Genomic DNA, 22323 nt, shown 5'->3' with positions numbered 1-22323 from the left:
AGCATGGTTCTCTTACTCTAACACCCAGAACAGGACAGGGGCCCGAGAGTGCAAGAACCACTGGCTGTAATCAAAGGTAAGCTGCTTGCTTGAGTGGGGGATGGGATGAAGGGCCTTGGAGATCAGGGAGCTTAGAAAAGACAGGAGAGGTGGCAGGAGGCAGACTGGGGCTCATGGCTCCCCGCTTCTAAACAGAAGCCGGAATGGCTGACCCACCCGCCTTCAAAGCCACTGGACATGGCTCTGGGGCCTACCTGCTTCAGACGCTTGACCTCATGCTCAAGTTCCACCTCCCGGGCTCTGGCATTGAACTCGCCAAGGCCAGAGGAGCTGCGGCCCCTACCTGGCCGCTCGCAGTCCAGCTTGTACATCTGCAGGTGCTCCAGCTCTCGCCGCAAGTCCTCGATGAGCTGTGCGGGAGAAAAGCCTGTTGGCTGCAGCAGTGGCACTGAGAGAAGCCCCAGGGGCCCTGGCCTGTGACTCACCTCCTGCGTCGCCTCCCGCTCCTTCTGGAACTCCAGGCGGTTCTGCCGCAGTTTGTCCATCATGCGCTTGTAAAGGTCCATCTCGTCCTTCAGTCGCAGGCTGGTGTCCTCCAGCCGGTCAGACATTCGCTGCCGCTCCTAGGACAAGGCAGACCCGGTCAGGGCAAGCATCCTGAGAGGGCCCGCGCACTCTGCAGGCAGGACCTTAGTGTGACAAATGGACAGGCAGACTGCCACCTTGGGGACATTCTAGAAACAGTAGGAAACGTCCCAGGCCGCTGATGTCCTTCAGGAGTCTCGGACAGAGGTTGAGAAGAAGCTGTCTGTCCAAACAGGAGCTAAGCCCACCATCTTCAAGAAGAGAACTCCACAACATAAGGCATTTACAATATATAAGACAGGCGAAATTTTCACTGTAGAAAACCTGAAATTTTGTAAATTCAGAAATGAAAGTCATTCACTTTTCCTTCCTATTTAATTAATAAACTTGCTTTTGTTTATCTTTAAGATAAAACTCTCATGTACCCTAGGATGGCCTCAAAGTTCATGATGTAGCAGAGGATGCCCCTCTTTTCTCTGCAGCCTGCGTGCTGGGATCACAGGTGTGTGCTACTGCACTCTGCTACGCCTTCTCTGCAGGGAAATACGTTAGTGCTCCTGCGACTGCGATCCAGCCCCGACTGCTATCATTTCATGAACCCAGGAACCTGCGGCTCACCTCATCCAGCTTCTCGGTCTGTGACTTGAGTCGAGCCACTGTCGTTCTCAGATCTGTGTTCTCTTCTTCCAACTGCTGCACCCTGGGAAAGAAAGATGGCATGGCTCAGAGACTCAGGAGCAGATACGGCCTTAGAGAGGAGGCACCTGGCAACCAGTCTCTGCTTCCAGGGGAAAGAAACTACCACCTGAGAGAAAATGACGACAAGAAGAAAATGTCTCACAGGATAACTCAGGTCCAGCATCCCTGATCCAAAAACCCCAAATGTTTCTAAATCCAAGGCTTTTTGAGCACTGACGTGATGCCACAAGCCAAAATCCTGTATACCATGAAACGGCTTCATGTGCGGAATTATTAGTGCCTTTAATTCTGGCACTTGGGATACAGAGGCAGGAAGATCTCTGTTGAGCTGGAGAACAGCCTAGTTTACATAGTGAGTTCCAGGGTGGCCAGAGTAACATGAGACAGTCTCAAAAATATGTATGTATGTATGTATATAAAAAATAAAATTATATATGTGTATATATATATATATATACACACACACATATATAACTACTTTCAGTCCATAAGTTACTGGGTTTTTTTTTTTTTGGTTTTTTTTTTGGTTTAGCCCTGGCTGTCCTGGAACTCACTCTGTAGACCAGGCTGGCCTCGAACTCAGAAATCTGCCTGCCTCTGCCTCCCAAGTGCTGGGATTAAAGGCATGCGCCACCACACCTGGCTCATAAGTTACTTTTTAACTGTGTATGTTTGAGTTCAGTGTGTTGTGCATATACATGTGTCACACTGCAAATGTGTTTGACCTTGTTTGAGATGGGATCTTTTATTGGTTTGCCAGACCAGCTGACCCTCCAACTTCTGGGGGTTCTCCTATCTCTGCCGCAGAACACTGGGGTTACAGAAACACACTGCTGTGTTTGGTTTATGTATGTTCTGGAGACACGAATTCTGTATGGCGCTTTACCTACTGAGCCATTCCCCTGGCCCCATAAGCTATTTTAAAACCAAAGAAGCCAGGCTTGATTGTGTATGGCTTTAATTCCAGCACCCAGAGGCAGAGACAGGCGGGCCTCGAAGTCTGAACCCAGCTGGTCTACAGAGTGAGTTCTAGGACATCCAGGGTTATACAGAGAGATCCTGTCTCGAAAAAAGAATGGGAGGGAGGGAAGGAGGGAAGGAGGGAGGGAGAGAGGGAGGGAGGGAGGGAGGGAGGGAGGAAAGAAGGAAGGAAGGAAGGAAGGAAGGAAGGAAGGAAGGAAGGAAGGAAAAGAAAGAGGAATCTCATGTTTAGACAGGATCCTATCTCCAAGATGTATGTATATATAAATATATATTTCAAAACCTAAAAATTTCTGAAAGCTGGCCTTCAACATGCACACATGTGAACACACATGTTTATACACAAAATCCTTCATGAAACACTGAGGAAGGGCGCTTCTTGGAGGAGGAACAGTCCTACTGGTAAGCACAGGGCTCTCTGTGTGCATCCATCGTCTGAGGGCTATGCCCACATCTGCTTTCTGTTCTCCATCGCTAGCCCTCATCTGGAATTCGGAGTGCTCACGGCAGCTTCTCTGACCAGAGGCAACGATCCTCTATGGAGTGACTCCAGACAGCTGCCCCACAGTGACCCGATGGGGCTGGCACTCAAACGGTTTCATAGGCAGGTGAGATGGCTACAGAATGTACAAAACCACGTCCAACTCTGGCAGTGCCCTCGCCCCAGCTACGGCCTCCTCATTCTGGAGAGGCTTTTCTTGACCCTCATGAGGCCTCGGCACCCTAGGGAGGCCTCCAGACAAGGGCCAGAGAGGAGTCTGGGCCTCCATGCTAAGTGGTGTAAAATTGGCTAAGGGAGTGAGGAGGGAGTATGCCAATGACCAGAAGTGCCATCCATGCCTGCACACGATGCCCAGGAGCTGTGGGGAGGTAGCAGGTAAGACTACCCTTAGGACCTGACCTCCTGTGCTCCTGCTTCAGGCCCTGCTCGCTGCCCTCTCCCCTCCACCTCTCTGCTCCCAGCCGCCTCTCTTGATCCTGTAGTCACTTAAAACAAGAGTGTTTAAGGTGAGCAGCCCCTCAGGACTGTAGCCCCAGAGCCATATGCAAATAACAGCCACGAAAGCCGTGGTTCTCAGTCTGGGGGTCACTTAGCAGAGAGCCTGCGTATCAGGCATTTATATTACAATTCTTCATGGTAGTACAATTATAGTTATGAAATAGCAAATGAACTAATTTTATGGTTGGAGGTCACCACAACATGAGGCACTGTAGTGAAGAGTCCACAGCCTTATTGAGAAGGTGTTGGAAAACGTGAGAGTCTCAGGCACATGAGAGTTGGGAGGTCTCCCCACCAATCTCTGCTTAAACACCTGGGCCAGGACAGTGCCTGTCCCTCCAGGGGCCCCACCACGCCCAGCCAGTGGCAAGAGCACAGCCTCATCACAAAGCCCATGGTGCATGGCGTGGGGCAGGCAGAGAGGGGGAGAGAGGGAGTTTACACAGCAGACAGAAGCTCCGTGACCAGGGCCGGTGCTGTTCCTCCAGCCCGACTTGGTTTCTAGCAAGGAAGATGCTGGTGTTTACAGGCGACCACAGGCTCAGCTCAAATTCAGGGGACGGTCTGACAGCAGAGGGCGCTCCAGGCCTAGCTATCAGACCCAGCCTTCGGCTCCTCCTCCGTGGCTTCTGCTGGCCAAGTGCCTTAGCTACCGGGAACTTTCATTCTGCCCACTCCCTGAAGAACTGCCCTCCGCAATTTTAAAGTATCTGAAGAAGAAGTGCTGATCGGCTCAGCTTTACCGGAAACCCTTGGAGGGCAACACTGCCAGAGGGGCGCAGAGGGAGCTGCGAGCGGGCACAAGGCCTGGTGCCTGCCTGGTGCCCACCTGGTGTTGAGCAGCTCCAGCTCTGTGCTCTTCTCCCGCTCCAGCTTGCAGTAGACCTCACGGTGTCGCCGGGCCTCCTCCTCCAGCGCCTGCTCCGCTGTGGTCTCCTGATCCTTCACCATCTCCTCCAGCTCATGCACCCTGAGGTGGGGGCACAAACAAGTTCGGTCAGGGCGCACTCCCATCTCATCCAAGAAGGCCTGGACCCTGCGGCGGCCTCTAGAACACTCACTGGGATGGTGGCAGGTTTCCAGGCCTATGGGCCCTGAGCTTGGCTGACAGGTGAATGAGGGACACTGTGACATCTAACAAGAAGTGTGTCAATCACACTCCAGGGAGAAACAGATCTAGAGAAGAAGCGTCAGAGGGGAGCGAAGCCACACGGAAGACGGCGAAGGCAGCAGGCTTGGTCACAGCTACACCAATGGCTTCCAAGGCTTGCCCTCTCTCTGCTACAGACTTCCTGCCCAGGGCCACTCCAATTACTTAGGTCTATCCTGGCAAATGGCCATAAGAAATCCAGAGCCAGGAAGAGGTCAGGCCCCTCTGGAGCGATAACCCAATGCTGCCTACCAGAAGCCTATAGTTAGTTGTCCAACAGTTCACAGTTCCTCCAACAGGCTGGGCTGGGGCATACAAAAAGACCATGTGGGGACCCAGCATGTGGAGACCAGACCCAGCACAGAGAAGTCTACCAAGTTTCTTGCATCTGGGAGGCCAGGCAGCATGGGAGGCATTCTTCCCAGTCTCCCTGCTATCTGTCCTTCCCAGTGTCCCTGCTGTCCATCCGTTCAATCACCACCTGGCCACACACAGCACCTCCTGAGCCCTCCTGCCTTCCACTCCCTGCCACAGGAAGGGAGGTCAGGCCCTAGCACTCTAAGCCAGTGGCTCTCAACCTTCCTAACACCTCCCCCCTCCCCACCCCCTGCACCCATAAAATTACTTTACACTTCCTAAGTGTAATTCTGCTACTGTTGTAAATTTGAAGTGTCGTATCTGACATGAAATCCCTGCAGGGTTGTAGCCCACAGGGTTGTAGCCCACAGGGTTGTAGCCCACAGGGTTGTAGCCCACAGGTTGAGAACAGCTTTTCTCACTCAGTGGGAGTCACAAGCCCTGGGGCTATACACCCAGGAGTTATCTAGCAGGTCTGGAATCTAATGGCTCAGAGCCAGAGAGACTGGGGATCCACTCTGCGCTCCCCAGGGCCACGGCGCCCCTGACCTGTGCACCAGCTGTATGTTCTCCTGCTTCAGCTTGCTCTTCAGGCCCCCGCTCGTCAGGCTGTCGTTCTCCAGCTCTGTTACCTTTTTCTCCAGGAAGCTCACCTGCAGGAGGGTGTGGCAGGGTACAACAGGCTTTTGAAGCCACAGAACTGAGAATCTAGAAAAGCCCACGACAAGGATCTCCAAATGACTACGCAAAGAAGAACACTTGTATTTTGAGAAAAAGGGAGGGGCACATGATGAGAGCCCCTCTTGCCCTGAACAAGACCCTATGTGGGCATAGGCTCCAAGTCCCCAGAGAGCAGCCCGGAGCAGGTCCCCCACACATCCCAGGAACACACAGACAGTCCTAGGGCCCACCTTCTCTGTGATGTCATTGTCACAGGAGTCGATGCTGTCACGGAACAGGTCCTCGGTGCTGCCATTACTGCTGCTGAAGTTACTGTTGTGCATGAGCTGCCTGTGGGGGTGGAGGGCACCTGCCTGCCATGTCTGCCACAGCCTGAGGCCCCAACTCAGGCTACGGGCTAGGTGAGTTTTCAGTACAGGGGCTGCCAGAAAAGAGGTCACAGGAGGAATACTCCACCTTCCCACCTGACCTTCCCACCCAAGTGACTTCTACTCTAAGGATGATGGACAGGGCGCTCCCCAAGCCCAGGTCCCGAGTGGAAGGGTAACACAAACAGCCACGGGCACCCTAGATGGCCCACTAAGGTTGATTAAGTGAGGATCTGAAGATGCTGGCCCTACTAAGTGAGGACAGGGTAGCAAGGGCTGTCTCTGAGTGGTAAGCACTCAGCTCTTTGTCTCCCAAGAGGGTCTTACCGTCCAAAAGCCGTGCTTGAGATCTTGCGGTTGGGGCTGGAGAGAGGAGGGGGACATAGTCACTGAACAGAGGGGCATGAGCACACTTCCACACTGCCCACTACACGACACTAAGGTACGATGGGCTGAGGGGACATCACTCATCAGCTTGGTGCCCAAGGTGCTGCCCCTGCCCCTCAGGCTGCAGCCTCACCTGTTGGCCTTCAGGTTCTTCAGCCGGGCCTCCAGGTCATTCAGCAGGTTGATCTTCTTGCAGCACTGAGAGCAGTACACGTCCAGCAGCTCGCTGTTGTAGGCGTGTCGCATCTTCCTTGGGGTCTGTCCCGCACTGGACCGGGGGTGGAGGGGCAGGGGAGGTCACTCTCTATGCTGCTGGCAGGCTGTGCCCTGCCCCACCTCACTGAGCTTGCTCAACCTAGTTCCCCGAGGCTCTTATTTCTATTTTGTGGCAGAGGAATGGAAATAAACCAGAGCATCCTTTCCCAAGGCTGCCAGAGATAGAGGTGAGTGTGCGTGTGTGTGTGTATGTGTGAGTATGTGTGTGAGTGTGTGTGAGAGTATGTGTGTGATAGTGTGTGCATGTGAGTGTGAGTGTGTGTGCGTGCATGTGTGTGCATGTATGAGTGTGTGCGAGTGTGTATGTGTGTACCCAATTAGCAGACAGGGCATACTGAGAGTTAATGTCACAGGAAGGAACGACTCCAGCAGGCAGGAAGGAGCCACAGAAGGTCACTTGAAAGGTCCTTATAACACTGAGGTTCTAGGAGGCAAGATGACATAGACATTCCCTCACAGGGGTCTGCAGACTCCCAGACCAATTAACTGTTTCTTCTCCAAAATAAAAGGCTTCCTTTTTATTATGTGGCCCACCCCCACCCCCGCCCCCAACCAGGATGTAAGAGGTGGCACCCTGCCTGCAGGTAGAGCCATGTAGCCCAGGACAGAGGAAGGGTGTTCTTTGCCTGTCTGGGATGAGGCTAGACTGGTTCTGACATTGTCCACGGACTCTAAATGCCACCCAGAGTAGGGGGGCACCTGGAAGACACTGAAGATCCCAGATCTGAGTAGACATTGGTCCTGGTCTCATCGTCAGGGCAAGGGCTGCTGGGAGCACAGTCCACGTCATCCCCCTCGCCATAGTCTTCAAATTGCTCCTCGTTGCTGATGAGAGAGGCGGTGGAGTGAGTGGAAAGGTCTGATGTGGTCACGGATGGAGTGAGGACGAGGCACCTAGGGCCATAAGCACCCAGTTAGTGGAGGGCTGAGGGCGTGACCTGCAGCATCTGGGGGTAACCAGCCTGGCCCAACAGATGGCAGGAGCCTGGATAAGCATGAAACTTTTGGGGACCCCATCCGAAGAGAAACATCCCATAAGGGATGTCTCCATGAGGGATGAGTAAATTGTGCCATCCCCAGACAACAAAACACTGCTTATTTCTTAATGGTTTAGCAACAGAGAGATGAAAATTATACTATAATTACAGTTACTGTATTAGAATATATATATATCAGTAAAGCAGTGATTATAGAGTATCAAATGATTGGTAACAAGACAGAGAAATATGTATCAATGATAAGTTAGATATAAGCTTTGACACTTAGTGATTAATACATTTATTTTGGGACAGTGTCTTACTATGTTGGCAGCAATGGCGCACACCTTTAATCCTGGCACTCAGGAGGCAGGGGTAGGTCTACCTATAAATTCAAGGCCAGCCTGTGCTACATAGATTATTCTAAGTCAGCCAGGGCTACAAAAGACCCTGTGTTGGGGAAAGGGGAAAGGGGAAAGGGGCAAGGGGAGGGAGAAGCAGAGAGCACAGACATGGCCATGGGACTTGGGTTAAGGCTTATTTCCTCTCATTCTCACTTTCCTCATCTTTTCCAATTTTTAATTATCCCTTAATTTTTCAAAATTTATTATTAGTATTAGTGCATGTGGGCACATGTACACTGCTGCCACAGCCCACATGTGGAGGCCCAGGGACAGCAGAGTCCCTGCTTTGCTGTTGCTGCTGCACCTGCCATGTCGAGTGCGGGGATTCACAGATGCCCCCCACCCCCGTGTCTATGAGCTCTGGAGCTCAGGCTCCGGTCACCTGGCAAGCACCTTTTACCCACTGAGCCAGCTTTCTCGCCCTCTTTATCTTTTACCATGACAAGTAACACAGGTGAGAATCAGCGCCCACTTTATAAAGTGGCATGTCTAGTCCAAAGATGCCTAATTCTAAAGAGTTCTCTGTCAGAGACCCCACACTCTAGGGCATCTCATGGACCACCCGTGTGACACATGAGGGCCTGGTTGGGGCTGACTACAACCGAGAGCAAAGAGGCTCAGCTAGTAGGCTGCCTGCACCCATCGTCCCTGCACTGGTCACAGCACATTCGCTGCTCGCCCACAGACCACAACTCCCCAAGCCCAGGGAGTCTACACTCACAATGGGAAACTTAATGGAGGGGGTGTGTGTGGGGAGGACAGATGCACACCTGGCTAGTTCTGAAACTCTGTCCCAGGGGAACCCCAGCTTCTGTGTAAGGACAACAGACAGCCCTGCTGACAGGTGCTAAGAAGTCCCCTGGTACTCAATCTGCATTTTATTTATTCACACTTTGTCCCCCCTGGGGGGGGTCACTTGTACTTCGGGCTGAATGGCTGGCTCTCAACGGTCTCTTTCCCCTAATAAACATTAGTGAAATGTTTATTCCCATGGCTGGGAAGAGAATATATTGCTCTTTAGGATGGGGGATATCTGGGGGGGGCACCCTCTCAGAGGAGAAGGGGTGGGGGAGGGACTCTGTGAAGGGGGACAGGAGGCAGAGTAGTGTTTAAGATATAAGTAAATACATTTACAAAAGAGGAGCTGAGCTCAGTCCCAGCACCCACAAATGCCCCTACAAACTCACAGACGCCCTCTTTGAGCCTCCACATTACCGAGCATGCACACCCACTCCGGCACACACAATGAAAAATAAATATGAGTCTCAGACACTCGTGCTGGAGAGCTGTGTCAGTGGTTAAGAGCACCTAGTTCCTAGCACCCGTATGGTAGCTCACACCATCCATAACTCCAGGTTCAGAGGCTCTGACACCCTCTTCTGCCATCTGTGAGCAACAGGTACATATGTGGTGCGTGCACACATATACATGCAAGCAAAGAACTCATACATATAAAATATATATCTAACAATAAGTCAGACGTGGTGGTGCACACACATACACACACACACACACACACACACACACACACGCATTATCCCTACTATCCAGACACCTGTGGTGTGCTGATCCTCACAAGGTGTCATGGGTACTTTCTGGCTCCGGGACCACATGCCAGTTGGGCTCACTCACTTGTCCTCTGGCAGGAACAGGCCCCCCAGCTCAGGCTCCTTCTCCTCGCCACAACTTCTGACAGAGCCCTCCGGGCCTTGGCTGCTCTCCATGGGGCTGTCCATGTCTGACTCCTGGGGTCCCTCAGGTAGGGCCAGTGTCATCGCTTCCTCTTCGTCTTCCTGGAAGCAGTCGGGTTCCCCAGGGAGGAGCTCGCCATCAGTAGAGCCAGAGAAGTCGCTGCCCTGGAGAGTCAGAAGGGCAGAATGAGTGAGGCTGGCTCCCGGAACTCGGTACTCACAGGTCTACAAGTGCATCTGCAGGGGCTGGGGGTGGGGCGTGGGGGGGTGTCAGTGGCAAGGGCCTCTCATGGTGGCTGAGTCGTGAGAGTTCAGTAAGGGTTCTGTCTCCCAGGTAGAGCCACCCATAGAAAAGAGCTACAGCCAGATCAACCGCCTTGAGGACTGGGCGGCTATAGTGGAGCCGCATACGCTCATGAAGGCTTCTTGGATGTAGTGACAGAGGACCCACCCTAGCCAACTATCAGGGACAACCCTGACCTCACACAGGGAACCTGAGGCACAATGGTGCCAGGAAGTCTGCACAGCTATGGTGCACCCTCCAAGACCCTGTACAGCCACAACACCTGTACAGCAAAAAAGAAAACAGTAATAGTAACATGTCTGTCTGTCTGTCTGTCTTCCCTTAAGCCACTGTTGCCAGCTGTTATGTAACACTTTACTCAAAATTGAAACATCCTGTCCTGAAGACACAAAGTAAACTCAAAACAGTTTCAGAAACTCCCAGAAACTGACCAGATTCTCTTGGCCCCGCCCTCCCAAGACAGATGGCTGAGAGTCACATGCCAAGCTCAAACAGGCAGAGACCAGTCAAGCAGCATGAAAGAAACAGAGATAGCCCAACTGCCTGGAAAAGGCTTAGGGCGGCTGAGGCACCCGGAAAGGACACTCTGCAGCCTCCTGGGCTGCCCGGAGGCTGTGCACTGTGCTCCAGGGTCCCAGAGTTTGTGAGTAGTATCCTGGGGTGGACTTTGGTATTATTCCACTAACAACCCCAAGAAAGTTCATGATTCACTAGATGGACTTTGCTGGTACCTGTCTCCATACTTTGGTCTGCTATGGGCTATCCAGAGTAAGCAGCCAAGAAAAGGCTATGACACACCACCAGCCAGGATCTCTCACTCCCGGGCCTGAGATGCTCCGATGCCTTAAATGATACTGAGGTGCAAGGAGGTTGGTTCATCTGTGCCTCTTGATGACATCATCTTATAGACGAGCTCAGGGCTGGCTTATTTAATGTAATATAAGTAGTTGGCTCAGCAAACCGTTCCCGTGGTACTTGGCTTTTGAGAGGGCAGGCACTCCCAGTGGCTGCGCTTCTAAGTCAATGGTACACTCCATGTCTAGGGCTACCTGAGAACTCCACTATAGATACTTCCCTCATCTCCCCAGGCTACCAGGGAGCCAGAAGCCTCACAAAAGTGTCCACAAGAAAAGGTCTCAGGACACCAGAAGCCGCCTGGAGCGGGGCTAAGCCTATGCCCTGCGAAACTTGGGGGCTCTAAAGAGATGATTCACAAACATGGTTCCCCGCTTGCGCCAGCACTCAGCTGAACCCAGATGGACCAATGAAATCAGCACAAACAACCCCAAAGGTGGAGATCAGAGGGTGAGCAATCAAAGTCTTCCTCACGCTCCAAGGGTCGAACCACACACAGCTCCTAAGTCACTGAGCTACATACTCTCAGCTCACACAAAGCTCACCTGAAACACGGGAACCAATGCGACAGAGCAGCCACCGACTACCAAAGACTGACGAGAAGTCACGTGTCCTACTTCTGTTTGGGGACAACTCTCCAGGATGGCGGCTGTCTTTGTTCCCATTGTACTGATAGGGAATAGGAGCTCAAAGAGTAACCTGTCAAGAGTTCTGGTAGGCTGGGCAGAGGGTCTGCCTGCTTCTGCCTGCCACATACTCGGTTCCCTTTGTCACGGCTACCCTCGCAGCTCACTAGTTTCCAGAGCTGGGTGTGATAAGGTGAGTCACTCTCTAAAGACTAGATGCTGGTGATGGTGCCCAGGTTCTCCTCCTAAGGCACAGTCCACGTGCACATGCCACCCCCATGGGAGACACTGCTTGGCACAGGAACACCCAGGGGAAAGTGAGGGAGTGGCCGTCCAACAAGGAGCAGCTTCAGTCTTCTATGCCATCTCCCACGATGAAACCTGCTAATTTCACCTGACCAGACAGGCAGGCCAGGCTGGCATGAGACGAGCTGTGGGGACTGCCACCATCAGCCGTCCAGCTGCAGGCAGGAGCTGCAACCGACCTCAACTCCAGGACAGAAGAAAAGCCAAAAACACCCTTCCTATCCCAAGACCAGATGACCCTCCTTCCTGGTAGACTTTTGAGCAGAGGACTCATCTGCCCTTCACCTGTGACCTCTGACCATCTCTCACAGCTGTCCCGAGAGTGCCAGAGATGTACAGGGCACAGATGCCCACTCCTGTCCCATCTAGTACAGATGAGGCTTAAAGCAAGCAGGTGGCTGCTGAAGCTGCCCAGCTGACAGAGGGCCCTGAAGCCAGGCTCAGACTGCCAAGAGTGGAGTGCCACCCGCCCCCAGCTGCATCCACAGGTGCATGCCCACATCAACATTTTCTTTTAAAATTAACTTCTCCCTTTATTAACACCTTTTCATTCGACCCACAATTGCTTGCCTAAGGCAAGTGGAAAATTTAATTATAACTTCAAAATCATTTCCTGCAGCTTCCCCCCAAATTAAAGCAGCATAAGGAAGGCAGTAAAGGAAGACAGCAGGATGCTACAGGCCCCGCACCGGTCCCAAAGCAGCCCTGCTTGGCCTGCTCCCTCCCGAGGGCCAGGCCTCTGCGGAAGGGTGAGCGAAGTGCGGGTCAGCAGCTCTCACCCCAAACACCTCAGGAAGGGAGGCAGTTCTTGAGGGTACAGAAGAGGCCTCTGACCCCCAACCCTGTACCCCTCCTAGCAAGCACGGAGAGCCAGTCACACAAGAACCCTGTCTGAGCTGGTGATGTTCCTCTATGATTCTTAAGTTGCACGGGGAAGGGATTACAGGAGCAAGGGAGACATTCCCTAGCAATAAAATCACCCTCACAGGGGTCTAGGTGGCTCTGCTTTGTGCCATCCCCCAGCTATGCCAGCTCGAGCCAGAACCCCAAAGAGAACCTGTGTCACGTGGCTCAGGACACTGGAGAGCTTTGGGGACTGTGTAGGAGCTGATGATGAACCTCCGGGGGATGCCACGCAAACTCTACTCAGGCTGACGCAAGATGCAGGCCTCTGTGCTGAACAAATGCAGGAACCCCCCCGGTTGGTCAGTCTCCCTAAAGTGCCATGTGTGATGAGATGAGGTGCAGCATCGTCACCACCCCACCTGGTCACCATGCTGGTTGGAGACCCAGAAAGCACATGCCTACACCCTGCATCTTCCATGGTGCCCAGGACCTGTCCTGAGAGCTGACAGAGCAGGAAACCAGTACCCGAGGAGGTTGACTTTCTACTGAGAAATATGGCTGTTCAGAGCAGTTTCTGAGTCTCTAGCTTCCAGAACTCTTCTTTCTTGTCCTGATGACCAGTGGTGTGTGTGTGTGTGCGCACGCACGCGCGTGCACAGGGAGAAGGGGAGGTCATCTCACGGTTGCCCTGGCATCGAGTACACAGGTCCAAGCCGGGAGCTTACGGAGGCTTCCTCAGAGTCTGCACAGAAAGGCTATGTCTGGTCTTTAAGGAAGCTTCGGGAGGGCTGTACCCTCAGCAGGCAGTATGGCTCCGTGTGACCCCATCTAGCCTCCCAGGGCTCTGTCCCTGAGGTTGCAGAGGTGAGCCCTACATACAGAGTTCCTGTCCTTCTGGGCCACAGGGCCTATACTCCCATGAGCCACCGTGGCTTGTGTCCAAACTCAGGGACACCTTCTTCCCCAACCTTGGGGTCCACGGGGTGATGGAAGATAAAGTAGACGCAGCGTGTCCCTGTGTAAATCCAAGGGACCTCTGTGGCTGGAGGGCACAGCTCTAGAGCTTGGCAGTTAGTCCTGGTAGTCTCAGCTGCTCATTAAGCCCTGTGTTCCTGGTCAAGACTCTACCTCCACAAGGCCCTGGGGTTTCCTTTAGAGAGCAGGGACTGTCAGTTTTGCCCGAGAGGCTGCATGACAAGTACCAGTTGGCAGCTGTGAAAGCTTAAAGTCAGGCCTGGCTTTGGGAGAGGCTGGGGGCTGTCTGTTTAAGGCCCAGGTTGTCTCACCTGCCACAGGTCCTTGGCCTGTCAGCTAGCAAGAGTCTGACATATATGGTTGGACCTGGGGACTAATCCAAGGACAGGGATTACTGGAGACAGTACTGAGCCCAAATCCCAGGAAATAGGACCCAGCTACATCCCCGGAGTGCCCCCACCTCCATGTTTCCACTTAGTCCTCTCATCTAGGGATGAACAGAGCTGGCTCTAACTGGAAGTGGTTGCCAGAAGGCACACAGGCTGCACAGGCAGCCCCTCTTCAAACTCTCTAAGAGCTGTGCTCACCAGTAAGAAGGTCCCACAGTCGCCCTTTCCCCTGTAGGAAGTTGGAAAGGGCTGAATTCAAGGGCTGCTGAAAAGACCCAGTATCAGTACACGTGCTGGGCTGTCCAAGCCTCAGAGAGGCTCACAATGGCCCACTGTCCGTTCTGTGCAGGCAGGAGGTGCAGCAGGACCCAAACCAAACAGCTTCATTTGGTGTTTACCCTCATCCACCTGGGGGGGGGGGCAGGGGGGAATCTCAAGGTCACACACCCTAGGTTTCCTGGCAGCGAAACAAAGATGAACAGAGAACACAGACGGTAAAGTGACTATGTATTTCCATTCCCTACAAGGGCAGAGAGAGTGTAGTAGTAGCCACAGGGAGGCCTACATCCTGAACCTCAGCAGCTAGCACTACAGGAGCACATGACTGAGCACCGAATCAAACTGCACTGGGCCATAGGATCTAGACGACCATCCAAGGAGAATCTAAGGCAGAGTTTCTCAGTCCTCCTGATGCTGCCACGGTTTAATACACAGTTCCTCATGCTGCAGTAACCCCCGACCATGAGATGATTTTCGTTGCTACTCCAGAACTGTAATTTACTACAAAATGCAAGCGTCTGTGATTCCTGATGGCCTCAGGTGGCCCCCATGGAAGGGTTATTTGGAAACTCAGGAGGTTGTGACCCACAGTTTAAGAACCACTCACTGACTCACTGATCTAAGAGTTTGTTGTGGCCGCTGTCCAGCAGGGTGACTGCTGGATGAGGTGTTTCATCTCTGAGCATCCACGATGCACACATGTGACCAGGATTGTCAGAGAATCTAATTAAGGACAATAGCTCACTGTTTGAGAACGCTGAAAACATGACAAAGAGATGGTAGGCGTTGGGGACATGATCTAGAGTGGGTTCCAGTTGCACTTCGCCACATATGAGCACTGTGGCCTTTAGGTTACTGAACTACCCTACCCAGTGCCTCAGTTCCCACGTCTACACAGCAGAACTCACCATAACTCAAGTTCAGTGAATTGGAAACTGTTCTAAGTAATCATTCTTAGAATTTATGGGAAGGGCTTTGTGAGCTATTACTGTCGTTGGTATGTTAAAGGATGGCATCCAGGGGCACATCTGAGCATTCCGAATTCTATCCAAGCCCGGGGAGGCTTTCCCTCTGACTGAGCCTTTGGTGATACACTTGGGTGGACAGAGGTAGGCTCAGCTCTAGGAGGCCAAGTTAACTTTTCCTCCCTGTACCAGGGTCCTCTCTTGCCCACTGCCTTGGCATGTCTCTGTGCACATTAGTCACACCCTGTAATAAGTGTTAAGATGAGATGTTGCCTGGAGAAGGGAGTCCAGGAGGCCCTGAGGTGCGGGCTCACCCACCCCCAGCTCTGGCAACAGGCTCCACTCCGCAGGCGGTGACTTGGAGCCAAAGCGTAGCTCTGTGGGGACAGGGCTGGGTAAAAATAGCCTGGGCGGGCACATCTCAGCTTCCCTTGAAAACCAGGCACCCGTGGGTACACGTGGATCCCCCACTGCAGGGAAGAGGCTGTTAGTGGGCACAGGCCAACAATGGAATATCTTGTGTATGTGGCCAGTCAATAACCTGGAGACATGGGACAGGCCAGGGTCATGATGGGTTTTTCCTTTGGGTGGCAGGAACCTCCCCTCGAGGAGGAGCTCAAGGTCTCAACACCCCAAATTCAAAGAAGGTGGGCTAGGACTACCCGCAGTGACACACACCTTCATGACCCGCCCCCATAGCTTGGCTGCTCTCTTCACATAGACATGATGACCATGGTGGCTATGAAGCAATCCTGATAGTAACTGACTTCCCCTGGGGCTGCCAACCCTGCTATACACTGACCAGATGCTATTCAGTGGCTGCCTGGTGCCAATCAAAGGCCAAAGGTGGGATTAAGTTGTTAAGGTTAGCATCCAAGCAAAAGACCAGAACCTGACCCACCTCCAAGGCGAAGGGAACCCACAGGAGGACTGGTCACTATGCTATCTCCTTGAGAGCAGCCTTAACCTGTGAGATCAAAGCTCTGTGGCCCTGGGCTTCCTATTTTGGTGCACAAGGCGAAGGTTTAGAAGACAGGGCAGACTACCATGTTTCTTCCCAGACCTACCCTGCCCACCAGCCCAAGAATGGCAGCCAGGGCAGGATCTGGTCCCTGGGTTCCATGTCTACTCCTGAACCCCCAATGAGTCTCACCTTAGGTCAAGACACCCCCTCAGCAGGAGCCCTCAGGTGACAATCTCTGTGCAGATATTCCAATGTTAACCTCAGGCGGACCTGCAACTAGTCTCAGGACAGGGCGAGGGGGGAGGGAGGGCGCCACAGCAACAATAGATGCTTCCTCTTTAGTTTCAAGTCATGGGGTGGGGGGGTCTCAGGCCTCTAATGCTATTTACACAGAGCACGGGCACACAGACCTAGCCAACCACTGCCTGTGGAAGCTCACACAGCCTTTCATCCCAACTTCAACTGTCTCCCAGGTCCCACACCACTCAACTCCCACCTGCTGACAGGAAATGGCAGAGATTAGGGGGAAGACGGGCACACTGTAGCTCCCAGAAAAACTGAGAAAGGAGACATCAAACAGCCCAGAGCAGATCCGAGATCTGTTCCAAAAGGTCCAGAGGCATGAGCAGTGTTAAGGGATCTAGAGAGTCAAGTCCACAGAGAGGGGCTAGAGTAAGTAAGGTACAGCACCAAGGAGGAGGGTCTGAGGTAGACCTGGGCAGCGCAGCTCTGGCTGACAAGAATGTCCAGCTGCCCAGAAGGCTGTCGCTCAGCCAGTGCCCGAGCTGGAAACCAATCAATGCCCAGGCAGACCTTTGACCCAGACTCCTGTGTCTTTGACCAAGGGCCTACTGACAGAGGAGAGAAAGAAGCTGCCCACATTGTTGACCAGGACCTGTCTATAACTGCCAAGGGACTGGCTGCTGCTCCCGTGTGAGCATGCAGGTGAGCAAGGGCCCTACTGCCAAGCCACACCCCTTGCCACCACAGCAACGGAAAGAAAGCTGGCAGGGCCACACAGTCTCAGAAGTACTTCAAGGGGTAGGAGGCACTTAAAAATGACAGAGGATCCATTTACCAAGATGTAGCCCTCCTACATATTCATGCATCTTTTACAAGTTTCAAAATACATACAGAAAACTTCAGAGAACTGAGAGCAAGAGTTTCTCTCCCGGGGGGGGGGGGTGGAACAGGCAATGGAGGAGTAGAGGAAAGATGGGTGAGGACACCTCCAATCTGACCGTGTTCACACAGCATACTTCCCAACAACTGCCAGGAGAATAAAGCCAACAGATGAGAGGCTGATTGGACTCTGGATATTTGCACAGTACCAGAGACACCCCCCCCCCACACACACACACACACAACGCAGACCTCAGGAAAGCACAGAAACCCTTCTCAAGTCTTTGAGCACTGTGCAGGGTCCTGTTCCTTTAACACAGTAATCAAACAGCATCATTCATGGAAAGACAGACACTGGCCGGTGCCCTCCCAATGGGGGCCACAACAGAAGATACCACAAGTTACATGTCACTAAAAATGGACCAAAACCCAAACAAACCGACACCATGCCTGCTGTGAGACAACTGGCCTGGTGAGCCACAAGAAGAGAAAAGGTCCCTGTGGCTCACACCTCTGCTCACAGCACTCGTTAGACTAAGGGAAGGGAAACGCTGTGAGACTGAGGCCAGCCTGGGCTATACAAACAGTTCCAGGTCAGCCTGGGCTACAGTGAAACCTTGCCTAAAAGCAAATAAAGGAATGCCATGCAACTAGATTAAGGGGGGGTTTCTAGATCAGTACCCTCCAACTTCAGTGTTACTTCACGTTACACGGTGGGGACTTAAACTCAGACGAGATCTGGAAATGTGTGTTTCCAAGTTGAGAGGGGTTAAAGAGAACACTTTTGGCAGGGGCAGGCAAGTCACTGAGTGTGAGGCCAGTCAGGTCTACAAACCTACTTCCCAGGACAGCTACACAGGGAAACCTTGTCTTGAAGATCCAGATAAAAGTGACATAAATAAGCAAAGCATCCTTTAAGAAAAACACCCCAGGGTCAGGACCCCAGAAAAACCAGGCCTGGAGAACCAAGCACCCCACAAGACCACCAGAGGGCAGCAGGAGAGCTCCTGAAGAGGCAATGATAGCTAAACTGCCCCCCAATTCCAAAGGGTGCCTTTAGTCAGAAGCCCTCGCTGGGGTGGGCCTGTGAATGGAAGTGGGCTATCTCCCTCCAGTGAGCTCTCCTAGGATCTTAAGGCTATGTGCTCCCTCAGGTTGCTTTTCCCTTTGGAGGAAGGCACCCATGGCCCTTCAGTGACGTTGTATGTAAATTTATATGTAAAACTCTCAGCACCTGGCACCTAAGAATTTGTTGTTGTGTTTGAGTTAGGGTTTGTTTTTTTTTAAAGAAACAAGACCTTCAGGGTGAGCTCCGTCCAACCTGACTGGCGTCCTTGTGAATGTGGTGATACACACCTGTAAGCCCAGCACCCTGCAGGCAGAGGCAGAAGCACCAGGAACTCCAAGCCATCCATGAGAGAGAGCTACATAGCAAGTTTGCGGCCAGCCTGGGCTACATGAGACTCTATTTCATAAAACAAACAAGCAAACAACTCAGAAGAGAAATGAAGGTGTGTGTGTGGGGGGGGACTAAGGACAGAGACTTTATAAGAAACCCTCCTGATAGCACCCTGCTCTCAAATGTAGCTTCCAGAACCCTGAGGAAATCTATGTCAACCAATAGGTCTGAATTCCTTTGATATGATAGTCCCAACAACTAAAGTCCTTCCCTTTGCTTCAGGGGGATCCCCAATTGGTGGATGTTTCCACCCAGACTCCCCACATGTGCACACCAAATCCGCACAGGTGCCCATACACATAATAATAATAATAATTCCATGGATATTAAAAACTGACAGTGCCAAAGCCAGGCATGGTGGTGCATACCTTTAATCCCAGTGCTTGGAAGGCAGAGGCAGGCGGATTTCTTGAGTTCCAGGCCACCCTGTTATACAGACTTAATTACAGGACGGCCAGGGCTACACAGTAAAACCTTGTCTCAGAGGGAAAAAAATTGCCAGTGCAGTCAAGACAGTACAACAGCAAAGGTGGTTTTGTTTGTCCACATTCCTGTTCATGGGTTATAAAACAGATGTGAATAGTGACTGGTTAACAGATGCAGAGACAGCAGGCAGGCAGCCACACGACCACAGGCCCTGCGTGTACACACTACACACAGCCTCTAATCCTGGGGCAGCCACCTCTGTGGCCAGAAGGGTCCAGTAATTGAGCAAGATATTTCCAGTTTCTCTACACCAGACAGTATTTCTGGCTACTTAAAATCCAGAGCAGATTTCTTCCCTTTGTTGTGGCCAGGACGGGGGAAGGGCCTCTACCACTCTGGGGACACGTGGGCACCCAACTCAGCGGTGATGCCAGCCTCCTGAGGGCCTTCCTCTCCTGCCCCCACAGCTGTTCAGTACAGTGATGGTAACTAAAGATCCAGCAGAGTGGCTGAATCATCTCCAAGAAAAATTCACAGGAGAGGAGGTGAACCCGCCTTCACCTCAGCCCCGGATGAGGTGCGACTGTACAAAAACCCAGGGTCTCATATCCAAGTGCACAAGTAAATCCATTTTTTAACAAGAAGGATTCAAAGAGGATATCTGGTCTACCCCTTCCCCACTAGTCACAGTCAATGACCTTGATTTCCAAATGAGCACATGGACTTCAGAGGCAAACTCCCAGGGTTTATGAAAACAGACTTTAAATTGCTTCCACATCTGGAAACCAAAGCGGCAGCTAGCCCCAAGAATTCCAGGCATGCCAGCCACGGAGAAGCAGAGGGTCCAGGGAGGCATTTCCTGTTAGCCTGAGGTCCCTTCACCCACCTATCTGAACCCACACAGAAGATCTCTCCACAAACAAAGACTGCTTGTAGAGCCACACTGGCCACCCATGGCCACAGTCCAGGCTTCCCTCAACACATGGCCATTTCCCCTCTTTACGTCCACATCTACCAACGAAGGCCACATGCACCTAAAACCATGACACCCCAGCTATGTTCTCTTCCTGTTTTGTTTGTTCTTGGGATAAGATCTTGCACTCTCTGTACCCTTGGCTGGCCTGGGACTCATAAACCTGCCTGCCTCTGCCCTCCCAAGTGCTGGGATTACAGGCTCGCCACTACACTGCATTTGAGTTCTCAAAGAAATTATTCCCCAAGGACCCTGGGAAGATTCTGTTCCTATCACTCACTGTGCCTCAGGCTTTCCCAGGAAACTGTGGGCCAGGGCAACTCATGTGTTATTGTCAAAGCAAAATGCACAGGCTACACTGAAGCCTGTACAAGGGCTCTCCTGGCTCCTGGAACAGGCAGCTATTTCGGGCTACAAATTATAGCTTTTAAAGATGTGGCTGTTTGAAGTGAGGGCTTAATTATTCACATGGCCCAGCACTCTCGGGCTGGCTTTGGAAGCTCCGTATTCTGTCGCTGTGGCAGGAGGGGCACGGATTTCAGGTGAAACCTTGGAAAGCAGTGGCCAGCCCTCTGCCCTTGACACTGTTGGGGAGTGTCCCCAGTGAAATGACATACAGCCTGAAACCGGAAGCCAAAAGGGGACCTACCCTCTCCCTCTGCCACAAAACCCCTCAGGCCATGGAAGGCCCAGTGAGGTGCCAACCTTCAGCCACAGCTGCTGGAGAGGCTCTGTGTGGAGCAGACACTCGAGCAAGCAGATGGGAGGGAGGGATGGACAGCCAGTGGCTTCCTCCCTCATCACACACACCACCTAGGCCAGGGTTATATGCAGACCCCTCTCCTGCTCGGGGCTGCAGCATCCCTCCCTCCTGCCGCTTAGTGTGGGGTCCTTCCTGTCCCGGGGTCCCTCTACTAGTGCCCTCCCAAGCTCTGTCCAGTAGGGGCAGGTAAGAGAGCACTAGACCAGAGTATAGCTATAGTCTGAGCTCAAAAGGCCACAGAGTCACGGGGGAGACCATTGTAACCCTTCAAAGGCACGACAATAGCTAGGGCCTGCTCCTCTGAGCAGCAGCGAGGCCCTTCCACAAGTTCTTCCCCTGACACGCACTAACCGCCCGTTATCTGGCCCACCCTCTTCGGCAGCACCCACAAGTTAGTGCTACCTCCTGAAAGAAGGGGATGGAAATCCCTGACAGCACAAAAGGTGGAGAAGTCGGCTAGAATCTACCAGAACCTTCAGAGAAGACAGCAAGGGACGGTGAGGAGACCTGAGGAAACACGGCTTAAAGCCACTACTTGCTCACTGAGCACCCAGCAAAGCCCCATCACCAAGACGTGACTGTCAGGACCTCAAACATGACCCACTGCCCCAAAACCCTGCTCCCACCTCAGAGCATCCCAGAGAGTATCCACAAGGCCAACCGGAACCCTTGAAGGGTCAGGACTCACCCTACCTTCCTACCAACTGCTGCAGCCCAGTTCCCCTAAACAACGGTAACTCAGGACCCCTGCTCACAGGACTCCCCCCCATCGCTCCCTGCCCAGAGCATCCATGGACCCTTCTGTGAGACCTGTCACAGAGAGAAGCACATTGTTGTCACAATCAAGGGAGAAGGGCCTTCTGCTAAGCACCTGCCACGTGTATTATCCACTCTCAGAGGGGGAAGCTCGGACGGACAGACATACAAAGAACCACAGAGCCAGTCGTAAGGATCAGGTCTGATATTCAGCTCGGTGAGGCGGGCTCAGAGGAATCCCCAAACTCTTGGTGAAGAACCCTGAGCACCAGAGAATCCAAAGTTGAGACATGAAGGCTGTTTAGACAGACACCGGTAGTGCAGGCAGCACTGGGGCATGGGTGGAAGGGGCAGAACCCACCGCACAGACCCAAGGGTACTCGTCCTGTCGTCCTGGCCTCAGGAAACTCCTCTGGAGACAGATGTGGAAGAAGGCTGCTAAGGGAAAGTGTATACAAAAAACCAAACCTCAGACATGGTGAGATAATGAAGGAAGGGAAGGCCAAGGGTTATGCAGGAGTCACGGAGGCTAGAGAGATGGCTCGGCAGTCAAGGGCACGCACGTGGGGATGTTCCAGAAGACCTGAGTTCAGTTTCCAGCACCCACAAAGTGGATGACTTTGTCAAACTCCAGTTCCAGAGGATCCAAAGCCCTCTTCTGGCCTCTGTAGGTATCAGGCATGCATGTGGTGCAGATATGCGCGTGCGCGCGCGCGAGACACACACACACACACACACACACACACACACACACACACA

The 22323-nt window shown here is 52.6% G+C and overlaps 1 protein-coding gene across 3 annotated transcripts in view; it reads right to left on the bottom strand.

Annotated features, from left to right (window-relative positions):
• The window catches only part of Rab11fip4 (RAB11 family interacting protein 4), a 107309-nt gene that overhangs the window by 7114 nt on the left and 77872 nt on the right, over window positions 1-22323 (bottom strand). For 2 of the 3 annotated variants that reach the window (XM_021212448.2, XM_029545992.1), the window contains 10 exons: window positions 9498-9721; window positions 7184-7378; window positions 6342-6476; window positions 6149-6184; window positions 5684-5783; window positions 5322-5425; window positions 4095-4235; window positions 1204-1285; window positions 486-623; window positions 255-410 (listed from right to left, as the gene is read on the bottom strand). In XM_021212448.2, coding sequence (XP_021068107.1) covers window positions 255-410; window positions 486-623; window positions 1204-1285; window positions 4095-4235; window positions 5322-5425; window positions 5684-5783; window positions 6149-6184; window positions 6342-6476; window positions 7184-7378; window positions 9498-9721 — 1311 coding nt within the window. The remainder of the gene's footprint in view (window positions 1-254; window positions 411-485; window positions 624-1203; window positions 1286-4094; window positions 4236-5321; window positions 5426-5683; window positions 5784-6148; window positions 6185-6341; window positions 6477-7183; window positions 7379-9497; window positions 9722-22323) is intronic. The other variant, XM_029545993.1, reaches the window with a different exon arrangement.

This window comes from Mus pahari, chromosome 14 (genome assembly GCF_900095145.1).
Source record: "Mus pahari chromosome 14, PAHARI_EIJ_v1.1, whole genome shotgun sequence".
Lineage (NCBI taxonomy): Eukaryota > Metazoa > Chordata > Mammalia > Rodentia > Muridae > Mus > Mus pahari.
This window is presented reverse-complemented; position numbering and strand designations above follow the sequence as displayed.